Consider the following 17,270-nt stretch of genomic DNA (forward strand, 5'->3'; position numbering starts at 1 on the left):
GCGCCACGTAATTCTACAAGCAAGTGCTTGACAGCTTACATAAGGATACTTATCACGTGAATGATTTGCCTCGGGACAGAGCGCGGCTTGCATCGGCTGCGGGGAGCCGGGGTATCTACTACTTGACTTCGCTCTCGAGGAAATAAAGCTTCAAACCATTACCATTGCTTCTGTTCATCCTGTTGAATCTCGCATCATACAACATCATGTTTGCGCGTCAATCCACCCGGTTCCTCTTCCCCCGTACGACAACAGTTATTACCCGCGTGCGCTTGTACTCATCCGCGTCACCGAGCTATGAGCACATCCTCACCTCGACCCCAAAGCCTGGAGTCGGCTTGAGTATGTCCACAAAATAACCGAACCACGGATTTCGCATATCTCGTAGATACTGATTTCACGGTGATAGTCACTCTCAACCGTCCCAAAGCACTCAACGCCCTCTCCAGCCCTCTCTTCAAAGAACTGAACGATGCCCTCTCCAAATACGATGAAAGCAAGGATATCGGCGCAATCATCATCACAGGAAGTGAGAAGGCTTTTGCCGGTATGTTCTTGTCTACTCCATGTCCTGGCCCTTTCTCCCCAAGTTGCAATTCTAACAGATAGTTTTGGTGTATAAAGCCGGCGCGGACATCAAAGAAATGGCCCCTCTAACCTTCGCTTCCGCCTATAGCAACAACTTCATAGCCCCCTGGTCGCATCTCGCGAATTCTATTCGCAAGCCTGTCATTGCCGCCGTTTCTGGCTACGCCCTTGGCGGCGGGTGTGAGCTTGCTCTAATGTGTGACATCATCTACTGCACCGCGTCCGCCACGTTCGGACAGCCTGAGATCAAGCTGGGCGTTATCCCCGGCGCCGGCGGGTCGCAACGTCTCACGGCTGCGGTGGGCAAGAGTAAGGCGATGGAACTCATCTTAACGGGCAAGAACTTCAGCGGCAAAGAGGCGGGTGAGTGGGGAGTTGCGGCGAAGGTTGTTGATGGTGGGAAGGAGGAACTCTTGGAGGAGGCAGTGAAGACTGCCGAGACAATCGCCGGATATAGCCGGGTTGCGACAGTTGCAGCGAAGGAAGTAGTGAATAAGAGTCAGGATTTGGGAGTGAGGGAGGGCGTTGAGTATGAGCGGAGGCTGTTCCATGGGTTGTTCGGGAGTCAGGATCAGAAAATCGGTAGGTTTTTGTCCCCTTACCATTACTTCGAAAATGGCACTGACGGAGAGAAAAAGGAATGACTGCGTTTGCGGAAAAGAAGAAGCCTCATTGGTCGCACGAGTAAGAAATTGCGCTTGAATGTTAGCCTATGCGGACATGTAAGAACTTGACAATGAACCTGTGTGAAATAACAGTAAAGGCATCATTAGACGCATTCGTTACCTCATAACGTATTATGTACACTCATTATTAGATATTATGGGATGCAAGAAAGCAGTATGTGGGTGAAAAAAGCTCAGAACACGCCAGTAGGTAGTTTCTCCGGATCATCTGGGAGCCCTCTCTGGTTTTGATAGTCCTCAACCACCTTGCCTTCAAATGTCTCATCAAAAACATCGACCTGCGTGCTTTCAAACTTACGAGCACTGATCCTGCGCTCAAAGAGAACGTCCAGCTCGGCGAATGTGCGCCCTCGCGGTTCAGGAACGCGAAAGTAGGTATAGATGATGCAAAGAAAGCAGATCCCTCCCCAGAAAAGACCAGCAAAGTTGCCCCAGTCCCAAGCCGTTGGGTTCACCATGTACGGCGTGAGAACACCGCAGATAATGGCAACAATATTGTATAGGATACGGCCGAGAACGACGGTCTTGATCTGCAGACGGCGTGTCGAGATTTCCGCGACGAGGGAGTAGGCCACAGTTCCAACTGTTAACTGGTAGAACAGCGCCCATATAAGCATCATTGACCCGGTGGCGAGCGAAGACTGTGTCCGGTGAGACTCTGGAACAAGGCCGAGGAATCCCATAACCAGCAGCATTACGCAGAGCCCACATAAACCGTAAAGATAGAGTTTTCGACGGCCGATACCCCACGACATGAGGAACCATGCTCCAAAGACTCCAACCATGTTGATGCCGTACTGGCCCATTGCAAATGAGTATGCCTTCTCATCGTCCAGTCCCGCCTGTTGGAGAAAGTACGTTGAGTAGTTCGAGAAAGAGTTGCCGCTGAGGTTTTGGATAGCCCATACCATGCAGACGATTTCTGTGCGTCGCAGGTCAACTCCTTTGAAGCAATCCAGATAGCTAGCGCCCGATGTTATTTTCTGTTCCAGAGCCGTGGTGTGGACCATCATGGCGATGGTTTCGTCCGCATTGAAGTCGGTATCTCGGTGTGGACTCGTCAAACGCTGCAGTGACTTTTTAGCCTCCTGTGTCTTGCCCTTCCGGACTAGCCACCAGGGCGACTCGGGTGCCAACCAAATCCCGATGAAAAGTGGCACCGGCCACATCCATTGTAGTCCGTACGGAATCCGATAAGCCCACTCATCCTCCCGGCCGATCATCGACCGGATCACGCCGACGCCTATAAGTTGACCCAGACCCCAACAGAAATTGACATACGTGGTGAGGTAGCTGCGTAGCGCAACCGGACAGACCTCGGAGGCATAAGTGACGCATAATGTTTGGAAGACTCCCCAGGGTACACCAGCGAGTATTTCGGCGGCCAGCAGAGCTTGAACATTAGGAGCCGTGAAGAAGATGGCTGTCCAGGCTGTGATGAGGATAAGACAAGCCATGACTGTATACCGGTATCCGAACCTTTCAGAAGCCCAACCGTTGAGCAATAGACCGATGATTTCGCCGACATACGCCCCGTTACTCAAACCGGACTGCCACTAAACAGTTCCACCAATTGTCAGCGATCAAGTCAATCATTCAAGGTATGCCAACCCTTACCCGTGCAGGAACTTGATACTCCCCGTCTGCTCCCAGCTCGCCGTATTTGCGATTAAACTGTTCAAAGGCATAGAAGTTGTTGACCAAAGAAATATCATAACCTTCCATAGCGATTGTTGTAGAGATGATAACGCTCCACATGACAGCCTTGGGATAGAGTTTTATTCCCTGTAATAGCGTCATCTTCTGCTCCTTGTGAGCAGCTGCCCTCGCGTTTGCAACAACCTTCGCCATCGGCGTCGGCGACCCGTGAGAACCTGGCGACTGTTCATCCTTGACCGGAGTGATCACGTCCTGAGCCTTGGGGGACTCCATTTTCTGGAAACCCTGGACTGCCGCAGCATCCGACACTGTAAAAGAGGTAGTAGTTTTGGCGTCAGGCGAGCTGTCTCAGGAGCCCATGAGATGGATCGATAGAGAATTTATATCCGCGGCGGGGGCCTCGGGGAGGGTCCACACTAACCCACTTTCGCAAAGATTTCTTCCGAAAGATGAGCGACTGAGAGTCCAAAAAAAACGGGAAAGCACGCGACGCTAGCACGAAGAGAGCATAACGCACGAGAAGGTGACATTTTCGAGAGCCCGGGGTTGTGGGGAAGCTGGGAACAGACCACTGACCGTGGAGGGGAGTTGCGGCCAAGCCCATGGTAGTGTGAAGACTCGTGGCCCAGGTCCTCGGGAGACTCAGTAGGGATCATCGCTGGACGTGTTCTTGTACAGTGTTGGGCTCTTAGAGCGAGCAGAGTTGATTGTGAGTGCGTGACCCTACTGATTTCAAGCATAGAGGAAAAGAAGAAATGTTCTGGGCAGGTCAGCAGGGCCAGTTCCGGATCTGGAACAGCCCAGTCCGCTCCCAGATGCAGGATTTTGACCATCTTTAGCTCCATCATTATTTCCATGTCTTTCCAGATGCTTCTAAAATATCCCTCTAAGGAAAGGACGAATCCGAAAGAACGCCGTTGTCTTGTTGGAGTCGCGACTCGAAAAGCCGAAGGTTTTTTATTATCCGTTTAACCAGCTTCCCTTTGCTACGAGGACGCTTCTCTCCAGAGTTGGGCTATAGATGGAAGGACACCTACCAGTAAATTGCTGGCCGTTGGTAATGACCCCAGAATAGACTATTGATTTCGGCTTCACAATCACGCAGGGTCGGCCCCAGAGAACCTTTCGCTGATAGAGTCTAATAGCCCTCCCCAAGCCCAAGCCCAAGCCCAAGCCCCTAGTGGACAAACATCTTCTTCACGGATGACCGAGTTCGGCATATTCCTCATAACACAGCAAATCAAGCTCATGGGACGGCGCGCTAACCCAATTGAGGCCTGTTGACGAGAGTCTCGAGTAGGCTAACCTTCGGACCCAAGGAGCCGGTATTATGGACGGGAAAGATTTGATTGAGAGCGCATCTTACAACCGGTCGTCCAATCCTATACCGGTGTAGATACCGTGTCTCAGCAGGTGAAACCTGAAGTTAGCATCTAGCACAATGGGTTTTAGAACCCATTGGAGAGCCTCGGTAACGCCTCAGAGCCCAGAGCACCCCGAATATCTTTCCCGGTACATTCACTAATCGTCCTTTCTGGGCTACCGCTAGCAGCTGAGGGGTAGGGTATCAGCGAATTTAGTGCTCGGAGTGCTGAATTCTCTAGAAGGCCATAATCCCCTTATCACCAAAGGTGTTGGGCAATGAAACGAAGGGGAAGCCTGAAGGAACGAATTCTCATACCGAATACCGGGCAAGAGCCGTCCGCAATCTCGGCGCCGAGAGGAGTATCAGTTTACGATGTCGTTTGACTGCAGTCTTTAACATGCATCGGCGTCGATGTTCCCAAGGGATACGGCGTATTCGTCTCGGCCTGAATAGTCTCCTGCTTCGATGACGCAGATCCGACGGCGAGATCTCAAAATCTCAACGATCTTCAGTGGCTTCTTCAACCAGGTCTCCCGGTTTGTGTTAGCTGCAAGACCTCATTCGAGACCGAGAGGGCCAAGAAAATAGCCGTGAGTTTAATAGGTCCAGGAAGTATAGAAATCCTTGGCTATAGAATCAGCATTGGCGAGCTTTGTCACGTATCCCTACCGCTGCTGGCAGCCTGAGTGACTGCCTAGCATGCGGAGACCAAGCTTGGAGATGCGGAGAATGTTGTCGACAATAACGGCGGTGGAACTTAGTCAGAAGAGCAGGCCAGAGCAAGACGGTCTGGTCCAAACACGGCGAAGCAGAGACTAGAATCAAATTTAGTATCGCGTGAGGAGAGCCTTGATTACCAACAAGATCGGTCTGGTTGGGGCCGCGAGCATCGTGGATGAGAGATCGTGGTCCATTTTGGGGTGGACGCGAGGCCGGGAGCGGTTCCGAGCTCGCATTTCTTGAACTAAAAGAGAAGGACGATGCGACCATCCGCCGTCTGTAATAATTAGAATATCATTGGAAACACTCTCCTCCCACTGAAGAGGTTGCTCTGATTATAAGATTCCATAGCCCAATGCCATCGACTTCAGGAATAATGATATCTGGAGCAACAATGGGTCGAAGCGGAAGCTGACCGCGGAACCCTCCGATTCCGAGGACAGCTGGCCCTGCATTCCGTTGTAACCTGTCAGATGAGTTCCACGATACTTAGTGCGGGGGAAACTGGAGATCATATGGTTTTGGGGTGATAATCGGCTGATAGACAGCAAAGAAGCCAGAGAAGATCGGAAAGACCTTCCGCTTCGATAGTGGGGCACTACCGCTGAGCTTCTCAGCGCTTCTGATTGGCCGAAGCTGTCTATATAGATTTTCTTAGCGCGATGAAGCAGTTTCAAACTCGAAAGGTTTATATTTGGCATTATCTTACCTATTACTGCCCCCTCATGAGGAGCACTCTGGACTGCATATAACCCCCGCATGTCCTCTGGCCTACTGTCTTCAAATTTTTTTTTTCGACTTCGATTAGCGATCAATTAGCGCTAGCATTGCCTGAACACCATCACAATGGGCCAAAACGACGACCAAAGTGAGCTCTTTGTCTCCAGTGTTGGCCTCTGAATTGAACTTAACGCCTCCCAGAGACATACCGCTACAATGAAACTCCGGTTTACACCACTTCTAATGGCTGTCCTGTAGGCCAAACCTCTCATAGTGCTATCGGCCAGGCTGACAATCCCAGGTGATGGACCCGCAAGCTTCGCAGCGAGTAGGGCCCAACGGACCTCTCCTCCTGCAAGACTTCAACCTTATCGACCTTCTCGCCCACTTTGACCGTGAGCGCATTCCCGAACGAGTGGTCCATGCCAAGGGTGCAGGCGCCTACGGCGAGTTCGAGGTCACCGACGACATCAGCGATATCACCGTCATCGACATGCTCAAGGGCGTCGGCAAGAAAACTAAGACGTTTGTCCGGTTCTCAACCGTTGGAGGCGAAAAGGGCTCCCCTGACAGTGCCCGCGACCCTCGAGGCTTTGCCTGCAAGTTCTATACCGAGGAGGGCAACTGGGACTGGGTCTTCAATAACACCCCCGTCTTCTTCCTCCGTGACCCCAGCAAATTCCCCATGTTCATCCACACCCAGAAGCGCAATCCACAGACCAATCTAAAAGATGCCACCATGTTCTGGGACTACCTTTCCACCCACCAGGAGGCCGTCCACCAGGTCATGCACCTCTTTTCAGACCGCGGCACTCCCTACTCCTACCGTCACATGAACGGCTACTCCGGCCACACCTACAAATGGATCAAGCCCGACGGCACCTTCAACTACGTCCAGCTGCACCTCAAAACAGACCAAGGCAACAAGACGTTCACGGACGCCGAGGCCACGCGCCTGGCCGCCGAGAACCCCGACTGGCACACTCAGGACCTCTTCAACGCCATCGCCCGCGGCGAATACCCCTCCTGGACCTGCTATGTTCAGACCCTGTCACCAGAGCAAGCCGAGAAGTTCCGCTGGAACATCTTCGACCTGACCAAGGTCTGGCCGCAATCCGAAGTTCCCCTCCGCCGCTTCGGCCGCTTCACCCTTAACAAGAATCCCGAGAACTACTTCGCCGAAGTTGAGCAAGCCGCCTTCTCACCCTCCCATCTTGTTCCCGGCGTCGAGCCCTCCGCCGATCCTGTCCTCCAAGCCCGCCTCTTCTCTTACCCGGACACCCACCGTCACCGCCTCGGCACGTCGAACTATCAATCCATTCCCGTCAACTGCCCCCTGCGCGCATTCACGCCCTTCCACCGCGACGGCGCAATGAGCGTGAATGGCAACCATGGCGCGAACCCCAACTACCCATCGACCTTCCGGCCGCTGCAATACAAGCCCGTTAAGGCGTCCCAGGAGCACGAGAAGTGGGCTGGCTCGGTAGTAACTGAGCAACTGCCTGTTACTGATGAGGACTTTGTCCAGGCCAATGGGCTCTGGAAAGTCCTTGGCCGCCAACCAGGACAGCAGGAGAACTTTGTGGGCAACGTTGCGGGACACCTGTGCAATGCTCACCCGAGGGTCCGCCAGGCGACATATGGCATGTTCCGTCGTGTGAATGCTGACCTTGGGGAGAGGATTGAAAAAGCTACTGAGAAAAAAGCTACCGAGGCCAGGGCTCGTTTGTAGCTTAGTCACACTACTTTGGGTTAGAATTCACTGTGGTGGTCGCTAAATACTTTTTGTTCTATGCTCGGAGCTTGATGGGTTGAGTAACTGGATGTAAAGTTGGCATGCATATGTGGATGGAGTAATAAAGGGAAACGATTCTGGTTCACTATATGGATCTAACGCTCTGTTAACTTAAACAAAAAGTTGCACCTGGTTATTTAGCATGCCTAAAAGTTTACAGGAATCCAGTAAGAATAAATAAAATGTATAATCGTATTCAAAACAGCAATGCCAAGAAACGGACAACAACCCTAACGCCTATGGGAAGTGAACGCCAAGTCCGTATCAAATTCGGGGTAACTTCGAGATACGCCGGATGCAGGAAGATTGTGTAGTTCGTAAATGGTCGTAATAAGACGTCTACCTCTTGGGGAGGGTGAACTGATTAAAGATCTATAAGGATTGGTGCTGGTGTGATGAGGTGGTCGACCGCGGTTTGGGTGTCATAACAACCCCAGAAAAACCCCGGGGTTTCACAAGTGGAAGTTTGAGGAGCAGTCGAGGTTGTCGGAGACGTGGGGTCGCGACAGCCGAACCACCCTGGATCCTTGCAGGTTGTGGTTGTGGTGGGCGCCTCAGTTGTCGTGGTTGCTGTAGTACTCGTCGGATCCTTGCACCCAAACCAACCCGGAGTTTTGCAGGTAGAGCTCGTTGTAGTGGTGGTGGTGGGAGGATCAGTGGTTGTGCTATCATCCAGGCAGCCCCACCACCCAGGGGTTTTACAAGTAGTCGTCCTGATTGAGGTAGTTGTGGTAGTGGTAGTCGTGGTTGAGCTCGTCGTAGTAATCTCAGAGCCGTTACTTCGGAAGAACTTCCACAACTCACAATCGTAACACTCTTCTTCTGGCGCACATTGCGGCAAGTCATCATACACCTCAATAACATCTGAGATGACGGCTTTGATGCGATGTGTACCAATCGCAACGCGCCACCCCTTGTCTGCAACGGTATCGTAAACGCACATTTGGCCGGTGTGACATGCAGATTCCATGGCGTATCCACCCCATGTGCAGACAGAACTGACACCATTACATGTCCCCATATAGACAGGATCTGCGGTATGTCCAAAGTGATATGCTCCTGTGAACTTTCTCGCTTGGGGCAAGGCTGGGTCATATCCAGGCGGGGTTGGTAGTCCGAGTCGAGCGGCGGGAAGTGCTTCCGGCACAGCTTCAAAAGTGACAACCGGCAGTCCGAATGTCAATCCAAGCAGACTAGCCATGGCTCCTCCCAATGAATGACCCGTCAGCCAGACATTCGCGTTTGGGTATAGTTCTGTAACGTTGGAATACAAGTCGAGTGAGGCACGGTAATATCGATTCTCGTCGTTCATGGCTTCGATTATGCAGGTCAAATTGGCATTGAAGGCAGATTTCTGGCAATCGCAAACCTCCCGCCACAGATAGGAGCCGCCCTGACCACAGCAGCAACTGAAGTAGAGATTGTCATTCACCTTATCGTTGGTAGTCGTCCCAGCCCCATCGAAAAGAGCAGGAGACGTCCCCTTCAGCGAGATGACAATAGTGCTGTTCGTATCATCTGCATATATATGACCACGGAGTCCATCGTTCTGCCAGCCGAAACTTGTAGAATAATTAAGTTTACCGTTAATATCCTGCCAGTCCTCGGTACCTGGTACCTCAATATAATCATTTGCTGTCATCTTTGCAAAAGTCAGGATAGTCTTCTTATCAGTAACATTTGGCCCCGCCACAGTATCCTTAGTCCATTGCGATGAACTAAGAGTGACTGCTGATCCGGCACTTCTTGCAGCCGCTAAGTGTTCTTCGATGACGGATAAACGTCGATCTGCTAGTCGCTCAATAGTAACCGGCTCCGAGGATGCAGCGAAGGGTACGTTGAAAACGGCAGGCTCAGTATCTTCTGTTCCATCTTCGGAAACGGTTTGTAGTTGAGTGTCTGGTTTGATGTCGAGCCTTCTGTGAAGCTCGGGATACTCATAAGCTCCTCGCTGAACGATGTGGCGAAGGGTCTAGCGCAAGTAAGCACTCTCGTACGACCGGTGTAACATAACTGGGCATAAACCTTACAAATTCGTGCGTCCCAGACAACGATTGCGGGTCAGCTAAAGGCACTTGTGGTGGAATAAATGGCGTTACTTCCTGAGACCTGAAGTATACGGGCTGATAAGCGGAGACACAAGACGGAAGAACAAGAGCAAGAGACATGAGCAGGGTGTTGACGCTCATGTCCATCAGGTGCCATTTTCTTGTCCGCCTGTGAGGCTGGTCCATGATAGAATATGATGATATTGATGCAGATATACAAAAGGAGAGGCGGAGTGCATGGCTGATAGGGATGGAGGCTCTCGAGTCGAGGCACTTATCGGTGACGCACCTGCGGAGAAGGATGATCACGTGAGACTCAGACCCGCGTCACGAGCGCCTCGAAGCCTGAAGATGGCCTCGATCAGCTCCGACTCTGACAATGGTCATGTGGGGACAAGCCTCCGGAATGTCGGAATCTGCTTGATAACAATGCTATACGCTTTACTTCTATCCTCAAAATCGAAGTTTTAGCCACCGCGTCTAGAGCTCTTGCGCGTACACGGTAGTCTCCCACCTTCAGCAGAGCTCCAAGACAGTTTGTGAGTGAAGCCGCCTACTCCACAGCCATGTCTGGCATCTCCGATACTGGCCCAAAACCTCGTCTACATTCAACACGCTCGTTCCCTCGAATGGACAATAATGCGGACACAAGTGCCCCCACTATTCGTTCAAGAGCGAAAACCGTACAGTCCGTGGCGATACCAGAGTCGGGAGACTTACTCCATCTGGATCTTTCGGAGAGCGAACACAACCAAGCTACTGGCCCAGACTTGTTCGAGAAGTCCGCATCATCATACGCGGAACATGGCCCAGACGGTGAAACTTCAGTTCTCTCGCAGAATGTACCGAATCAGCAAGAGGAGCTCCCAATTGAGCTGATCAGTCTTACTGACCGGTATGGAATTCGTTCGGTTTTATATCACGGCCGCTGATTTTCGTATAGATTCGTCAACTCCCTCAGCGCGCGGGTACACTCATCCCCTCCGACCATAGAGAGAATATCAACGCTCTTTCAAGACTTCTACCTCCGAGCGGAATCCCACATAGCTACTCATATCTCTGCCCTTGCTTCCCGGATAAACCGCGACCTTTCGCCGCATCTACCGGATCGGAAAGATACCAACGCCTCCAGCCGCCAGATGTTGACGGCTTCGGAAGTGACAGAGAAGCGAATAGCTCGAAAGCTTCTAGCGTCCAAGCAGGTTAGTCTTGAAGAGGCTGTAGAACGGAGAGTTTGCGAAAGTATCTATGATAAGATTTGGAGGCATAAGAGCACGTTGGATGAAGTCAGAGATGAAAAGTTGCGGTCAAAGACGGCAGCCCTGCTTTTGGTTGGAATCAACCTAAATGAGCTTGGTGTCGATATCGACATTACTGCGATCGACGAGAAAAGCCAAAAAGATGCTGATAACTGTTTTTCAACCGCGCGTGATTCTCTCATGAAGATGAACGAGGAAAGGTATCCATTGGGGAAGCTTCGACACCTTGCTGCGTCGCATAAGGCAATTGTTGATGCCTTAACTAAGCTATTACCTTCGTCGTCCTCCGCTGACGAGATTCTACCGGCTCTCATTTACACGTTGGTCACTTGCCCGCCTGAGGGCATCAATGTCATAAGCAACCTTTTGTTTATTCAAAGGTTTAGAACAAGCAGCAAGGTTAACGGTGAAACCGCATACTGTCTTACCAATCTCGAGGCTGCAATCAGCTTCCTTGAGAATGTGGAACTTTCCGAACTTCGCGCAGAGGAGGGACAAGAAGGAGGCGTTAAGGCTCCCAGTAGTGAACCTGCATCACTTGCTGAGAGCATTCGTCCTCCCCAACCTGCTTCTCAGGAACCCACATCATCTCTTTCTACAGTAACTGCATCTGCGGAGCCTTCAAAACCTGTTGGAGGCGAACCGTCCGAGACGCTAACGGGGTTGGCACCGGCCCAGCAAGGCAGACTGAATACGTTCTTACAACCTCCTGCAAAGGTGCTCGGGGCTGCTAATGATGCTGTTCGTAGCACTGCCGATCAAGGACTGAAAAACATCAGCGCAACGCTAGACAGCAGCTTCAATTTCTTGTTTGGCCGTTTAAAAGAGCTGCAGTCCAATCAACTGCCAGGCAGAGATGGTATAGCGGGCCCTGTACTACCGAAAACACTTGCGGAGGCTAGACGTCTAGTTACAGCGCCTGCATCAGGTGGCAGTGCTCCGGATAAAGAGGACACACCGAGGGAGCCTCCTGCCACAGAGCCATCCCGGCTAAGACGTATCGGGTCCAAGGCGGAAGATACTTTCACCGGGCTAGTTGCTGGACAGCGGACTCCCCGTGATCGGAGCACCGACAGCGTGCGCACACATGGCAGCTCCAGGGCGTCAGTAGCGACGAGCATGTCAAAAGATGAAGGCCGGACTCCTAGCACAAACTCTGCGTTGGCAACCCCGACGCTGGATTCGGTCAGAAGCTTTGGAAGCAGCATTAATCCTTTAAATCATATTCCGGGGATGATCAGGGGCTTCAGTCGCGGCGCTCCAGAGTCACCGGCTGTATCTTCTCTTCCAACCCGGACGCAAGCACCGGCGGGCGACGCCAGAATTGATCCGCCAATTCAACGTTTCCTCGATATCCAGAATGCAAACGAGCTTACTATTGGAGATGTAAGCGTCTTGCTCGAGGATTACAAACGTATCTCTGCAGCGCTTGTGAAACAAGGCTCGTCATTCAAATAATACTCCCGGTATCCTATTGGTAAAGGGGCAATGTTTAATGCGGGTACGGTTTGGCGATATTCCCATGGGCACTGCGACTTGTTAGTAGCTGTTTTATTCCTAAATCACTGCTGGTTTCGGTGATCACATTATCTGTTGCTCAAGAGGAGTTATGGTTCGCATACTTTGGAGTTGAGGCAGTCTAGTAATGTGGAATCTGCTTCTGCAACGAGATATCTTAATGTTTTTGAGTAGATACCTAGGTAGCTCAACGATAGATGAATCGCACCTAATTAGTCTTTAAGTCGGGCATTTTATCATTACATGAAAGACACTCATCATACATAACTCTGCGTACAGGAGTGCTGGGATAACAGTATATGCTAAAGTGACAACTTCTCAATGAATGAAAAGCAATCAGATCACCAAAAATCAGCAGACGGTTGACGGCATAATGTAGTAGCGTGGTACATGGTCCACAGAAGCTCACCAGAGAGAACAGAATGGGTGGTTTGGACAGAAAGTCTTGCTTCAGATGGACTTAAGAAAAACCCCTAGCAACAAATCACCACACTTTCAACCATGGATGACGAGTCCGCAAAAATATTGCTCTCAAGGACTCGTAAATTATAAAGCCCTGAGCTCGGCTCAGGGCGAACGCCCACGAAGAACCTCAGCACCACCCGCCCTCATTTCCTCAAACTTCGCCGAGATCTCCGCCGACTGCTCCTCGACCATAGTATGCCGTCTCCTCACCTCTGCCTCAAAAATGGCAGCCGTCTTCCGCCGTGCGTGCCGCAATTCCTTCATCTTTATCATCAGCTTACTGAACTCCTCAATAAGTAAGTCACCACAGCCTTCCCAATCGTCCATCGAGAGTTTGCTGAAATATTCCCCGCGCTCCTGTTCCGTAAGGCGGAGAAGAAATGCTATCTTGTCTTCATCTTTGCCCATCTCCGGGGGTTGTGGATGGGTCTCCGCGGTTGGTCGGGATGCTTTGGGGTTGGGCGTGCGGTCAAAAGGTTCAGCTTGGAGTTCGCTGAAGGTTTTAGTGCAGAGAATTTCCGGGGGGTAGTCAGGTTCAAGGTGGCGTTTCCTAAGAGGTGTCTTGGTGGCCGGGTTCGTGTTCGCGTCTGTGTGTGTATGTGCTGGCGAAGAATCTGCTTCAGCCGGTCCGATCCATCTTATTGAGGCGCGACGCGAGAAGGGGTCGTTCATGGAGGAGTCATTTTCAAGGTCGTCGAAGTTGGTCAGTTCGAAGGCGTTGAGGGATCGGGGACTCTCATCTGTCCCCGCGCGGGTGTGGTTGGTGTCTGCGAAAAGACTGAGGCCTGTGTTTGTGGCACGGATGGTGTCTTCGGCTGTTCTGCTGCCTTCTTTCTCTATATTTCTTTCTCTTTCCTTTCGAGAGTGTGTCCGAGTGATACCAGGACTACGCCGCGTAGGGGTCAAGTCTAGCTGGTCCAGAAGGGACGGCTTTGGCGGGCTAAACCTGGTCCTGGGAGTTGTGGTCATACTCCGTGTGAGTGTGACTTTCCTGCTATCCGCAGGTAGTGTTCTCGCCGTAGAAGCGACTGGAATAAAGGATTGGGTTTTCGTTGGCTCTTCCTGTCCGATGGTATCGTGCTGATATGTCGTCCTGCGACTAGCCGTCCAGAAGTTCTGGAGTCTTCTGCTGAGTGGCTCTTCTGTTGCGCGGTACCTAGGTACAAAGCGCTGGTCGTCTGTGTCGTTCGACTTCTCGTCATCGCCAGCTGTAGAAGTACTTTGGCTTGCTGCTTCTAAATCGTCAAAGTCCAACCCCGCTGACCTTAGCGCTCTATCACCTAGGCCCTCGTACCATTTAGACTCGTTCGCACGACGACCGGTGCGAAGCTGACGGGTTGGTGACGGCGACAGCTGTGGATGTGGTTGTTGTTCTTGTTGTGGGTGCTGTCGGGGGTTCATATGCTGGACAGTCCCAATCATGTTCATATCTGCATTTGCATTTGCATTCAGCTGGGCGGCAGGCGACAATCTGTATGTGACATCATCATTCCCTATCACGCTTGTTGCAGCAATAGTTGACTCATCAATACCCTCCACGTCGGTGTCAAAGGCATCTCTATGAATGGGCTTATCTGTGAGTGCCTGGTCACCGAACGGCGTGTCATATCGTTCTATTGGCGCTTGCCGGTTTCCTGGAATAGGCACAGGCGCAACTAAAGTGGTTGAAGGGGCCTCAAGGCGGGCTTGTTCAGCTAGAGATCGTCTTGTCTGGTGTCCTGGCTCAATTGCCCGAGGCTGGTGCTGGCGATTCTCCTTGGAGTGCACATAGTCCCCTACGCCCATATTTAGAGAAGTTTAGCCTGACTGCGCGGAGAAAAGGTAGATGGCATGCCGATATTGCGTGGTAAAATTCCTATTAGTATAGATATCATAGATCTGATCAGTTTAGGATCAATTGGACCTTTGTGGATAATTTGAAGTTGTTCGATTGGACGGACGGTGTTGGAAAATCATAGGAAGACAAAGACGCGTTGGACCTTCATGGCACGCGGGCCGGGAGCTTACCTCATGCTCAACACCACTTACTACCGCAACGTAGGACAGTGAACGCCTAGTAAATTTCATCAATTTCAGAGAGGAATATCATATGGCAACAGAGAGAATATTTACAGGTAGTATACAAGCCTATCATTTTTATAAATATGTGGGGAAGTTGCAGCGAAAATAAGAATATGCTAGATATATTTCGTACACGGGAGATCCCCAGCCGTATTATTCGGGAAAAACGTCGCGGTCGATATGCAAATCGTTCAGCCTAGAAGAGACGCCGCGCTTCCTTTTTTGAGCCTTTTCCATGAACTCCTGGGACCGATTCAATTCCGCCTGCCTCTTTTCCATGGCTATCCGTCGCTCCCGTCTCGCCTCAACCCCATCAGCCTGCGCTGTGCCCATGAAAACGTCATCGTCGCCATCAGCGAGACCCACGTTGTGGTCACTGTCATACTCATCATCGTCACTCTTTGCGGAAGGCAAGCTGGAGACGAGCAGATCAGCAATCCATTGAGAGACCATACCCCGCAGTTCAAGCAATTCAGGACTGTCTGAATATGGCGGCGAAGTAAGAATACCATCCATTCTCGCAGCAATCCTCTCAGCTTCGGCTAATTCTTTTGCCCTGATACCAGCAGCCAGATATTGATATCTATTCCACCAATCATCCTGACCGTCGTTCTCAGACCCGGCCTCTTCGTCGTCCCAGGGTTCTCTCAGTGAAGCCGGGTCCCTTTCCTCAAGAGTTCTTCGTGCATACGTGCTTTCTTCCTGAGTGACGTATATCCATAGTCCAAACATAGCCGGGTAGAAGTGTAATGCGCTGATGGCATTAGGCGCAGTCTTCTGGTATGGATGCTGAACAATGAGCGTTTCGTAATATTGTTTGGCATCTTCGAACCCTTTCCTGGTAAACAGAAGCTTTGGGACGTCCCCATTTCGGCCGCTGTCGGCCTTTTCACCTTCAGGGGCCTCGTTAGACAAGTGGTGGTCTTTCCGTAGTAGAATTTCTGCTCCAATACCCCATCGATCATCAGTACGGACATCAATGGAATTGCCACCGAATTGCTCCCGGATAATCAAACCCCATGCCCTCCCTGCGCGGATGTAGTCGCCCTCGAGAAGGCATCGATGTAGCACAGACGTGAGCACCGCGAGATGACGAAGCCGAAGGTTTCCCTGGTGTGCTGCAGACTGGGGCACATATATCGGTGGCGAGAGAGCTGAGAGTTCTTTTAGAATTGAACTGCGTTTATTCACCTTACGGCTCCTTTCCCTGACCGGAGCGTGCGGGAAATACTTAGTATCTGGTAACTCCTCAATGAATGGAAGGCCTGCGACGCGGTACTGGTGCGCTTCCTCAAGTGATAGAAGCACGGATGAGCTAGTGAGTCCGAAGTCTGATAGACCATCGGTTGTTTCACCATCCTCGCCACCATTGTGATCAGTATTGTCTTCCTCTGTGTCGGATTCGTTCTTGCGTTTCCTCTCATACCGGGCGGCCCGAAGGCTGGGATTTTGTTGCCATAATGGAAGTGGTAAGGAGAAAGCGGTTGCTGAGGGAGCAAATGCCATGAGGATTTCTCTGGACAGCAGTCAAAGATCGATTCACTATCCCTCGGGAGCTGAACACTTCCCGAGTGTCACGACTAGAAAATCATTGACAAATATTTTCAGGTCATCCGGGTGCTGAATCTACTCAATCCTCCACGAATTTAGGAAGAATGAAGCCGCTAGATAATTTGCACGTGAGGACTTGATGGAAATGGGCTCGAATCCGACGGGATGGCCTGATACATTTTCCTTGCAAGGCGCCAAGGCAGCAAGGCAGTGATGTAAACTATAGCATCGAGAAGTCACATGATATCCAGGTACCACGCCGAAAACAGCTAGCGTCGTACATGCAGGGCTGTGGCTAGGTTACCGAGGGCCGATTACAAATAGGGTATTTCAGACGTCCCAGCTGTTTGAGACGAGATCAAACCGAATCCGAAACCGCCACGAAATTCGGTGTCTATGATGCTCGACCACTCCTTCTACGAGCTTGGACTTGTCAAGCTATTTATATTCCTCAAGCCAGCGATACAAGCCAACCATTAGGCAAAGTGACATCTGAGACTCTTGTAGAAGTGTCCAGTAGGATTTAAATATTACCAGCCAAGTACTATATGTAATTAGTCCTTACTCTGTACACAGCTTGTCAGCACCCGGCCGGTAGGAGAAGCGGTCATCGCTCGACGCTCACCTGCCTTGGTCAACGTCGTCACATCATCTGCCATCAGCCTCTCTCCTCACTCCTCTTCCGCTTCCACCCCTCCTCCACCATTATTCACCAGTGTCGCCTTCCTTGTCCGCGCCCTGTCCACTTTCTCGATTCTTCGGTTTCCACTGTTGTAGTGGTCTTGAAACTTGTTTTTGTAAGCGTTGTCCCCCGGCGCGTCTAGCCGAATATCT

The 17,270-nt window shown here is 51.3% G+C and overlaps 6 protein-coding genes across 6 annotated transcripts; 3 read left to right on the forward strand and 3 right to left on the reverse strand.

The window, feature by feature from the left end:
* Positions 1-132: 132 nt before the first annotated feature.
* echA (enoyl-CoA hydratase echA) lies at positions 133-1,422 on the forward strand. The gene is made up of 4 exons (XM_073736590.1): positions 133-342; positions 410-547; positions 625-1,170; positions 1,227-1,422. The coding sequence occupies exons 1-4, from the start codon at positions 207-209 to the stop codon at positions 1,274-1,276; spliced, it is 870 nt and encodes a 289-aa protein (XP_073596823.1). The 5' UTR covers positions 133-206; the 3' UTR covers positions 1,277-1,422.
* Positions 1,227-3,655, reverse strand: BDW70DRAFT_36043 (putative MFS alpha-glucoside transporter). The gene is made up of 2 exons (XM_073743840.1): positions 2,892-3,655; positions 1,227-2,830 (listed from the first exon to the last, which is right to left on the reverse strand). The coding sequence occupies exons 1-2, from the start codon at positions 3,204-3,206 to the stop codon at positions 1,448-1,450; spliced, it is 1,698 nt and encodes a 565-aa protein (XP_073596824.1). The 5' UTR covers positions 3,207-3,655; the 3' UTR covers positions 1,227-1,447.
* Positions 3,656-5,865: 2,210 nt separating this feature from the next.
* On the forward strand, positions 5,866-7,471 carry fgaCat (catalase easC; the record flags this gene model as incomplete). The annotated part of the gene is made up of 3 exons (XM_073740672.1): positions 5,866-5,887; positions 5,941-5,993; positions 6,041-7,471. 3 exons carry the CDS (start codon positions 5,866-5,868, stop codon positions 7,469-7,471), a joined length of 1,506 nt encoding a protein of 501 aa, XP_073596825.1.
* A 213-nt stretch (positions 7,472-7,684) lies between these two features.
* On the reverse strand, positions 7,685-9,821 carry atg15 (triglyceride lipase ATG15). The gene is made up of 2 exons (XM_073743841.1): positions 9,565-9,821; positions 7,685-9,506 (listed from the first exon to the last, which is right to left on the reverse strand). The coding sequence occupies exons 1-2, from the start codon at positions 9,766-9,768 to the stop codon at positions 7,899-7,901; spliced, it is 1,812 nt and encodes a 603-aa protein (XP_073596826.1). The 5' UTR covers positions 9,769-9,821; the 3' UTR covers positions 7,685-7,898.
* A 150-nt stretch (positions 9,822-9,971) lies between these two features.
* Positions 9,972-12,580, forward strand: BDW70DRAFT_134883 (uncharacterized protein). Its single transcript, XM_073736591.1, has 2 exons — positions 9,972-10,477; positions 10,526-12,580. The coding sequence occupies exons 1-2, from the start codon at positions 10,149-10,151 to the stop codon at positions 12,297-12,299; spliced, it is 2,103 nt and encodes a 700-aa protein (XP_073596827.1). The 5' UTR covers positions 9,972-10,148; the 3' UTR covers positions 12,300-12,580.
* Positions 12,581-12,926: 346 nt separating this feature from the next.
* Positions 12,927-16,391, reverse strand: BDW70DRAFT_149749 (extracellular mutant protein 11-domain-containing protein; the record flags this gene model as incomplete). Its single annotated transcript, XM_073739058.1, has 2 exons — positions 12,927-14,579; positions 15,054-16,391. The coding sequence occupies 2 exons, from the start codon at positions 16,389-16,391 to the stop codon at positions 12,927-12,929; spliced, it is 2,991 nt and encodes a 996-aa protein (XP_073596828.1).
* Positions 16,392-17,270: the final 879 nt, after the last annotated feature.

This window comes from Aspergillus foveolatus (genome assembly GCF_047715535.1).
Source record: "Aspergillus foveolatus strain CBS 279.81 unplaced genomic scaffold BDW70scaffold_19, whole genome shotgun sequence".
NCBI lineage: Eukaryota > Fungi > Ascomycota > Eurotiomycetes > Eurotiales > Aspergillaceae > Aspergillus > Aspergillus foveolatus.

Bases quoted from the DNA above. Each gene is read 5' to 3' on its own strand.
- BDW70DRAFT_36043 (XM_073743840.1), bottom strand. From the start codon at position 3,206: ATGGAGTCCCCCAAGGCTCAGGACGTGATCACTCCGGTCAAGGATGAA. The intron at 2,831-2,891 runs GTAAGGGTTGGC...GGAACTGTTTAG, and splicing joins AGTATCAAGTTCCTGCACGG to TGGCAGTCCGGTTTGAGTAA.
- BDW70DRAFT_134883 (XM_073736591.1), top strand. From the start codon at position 10,149: ATGTCTGGCATCTCCGATACTGGCCCAAAACCTCGTCTACATTCAACA. The intron at 10,478-10,525 runs GTATGGAATTCG...ATTTTCGTATAG, and splicing joins CTGATCAGTCTTACTGACCG to ATTCGTCAACTCCCTCAGCG.
- echA (XM_073736590.1), top strand. From the start codon at position 207: ATGTTTGCGCGTCAATCCACCCGGTTCCTCTTCCCCCGTACGACAACA. The intron at 548-624 runs GTATGTTCTTGT...TGGTGTATAAAG, and splicing joins AAGTGAGAAGGCTTTTGCCG to CCGGCGCGGACATCAAAGAA. The intron at 1,171-1,226 runs GTAGGTTTTTGT...GGAGAGAAAAAG, and splicing joins GAGTCAGGATCAGAAAATCG to GAATGACTGCGTTTGCGGAA.
- atg15 (XM_073743841.1), bottom strand. From the start codon at position 9,768: ATGGACCAGCCTCACAGGCGGACAAGAAAATGGCACCTGATGGACATG. The intron at 9,507-9,564 runs GTAAGGTTTATG...TACTTGCGCTAG, and splicing joins TGTCTGGGACGCACGAATTT to ACCCTTCGCCACATCGTTCA.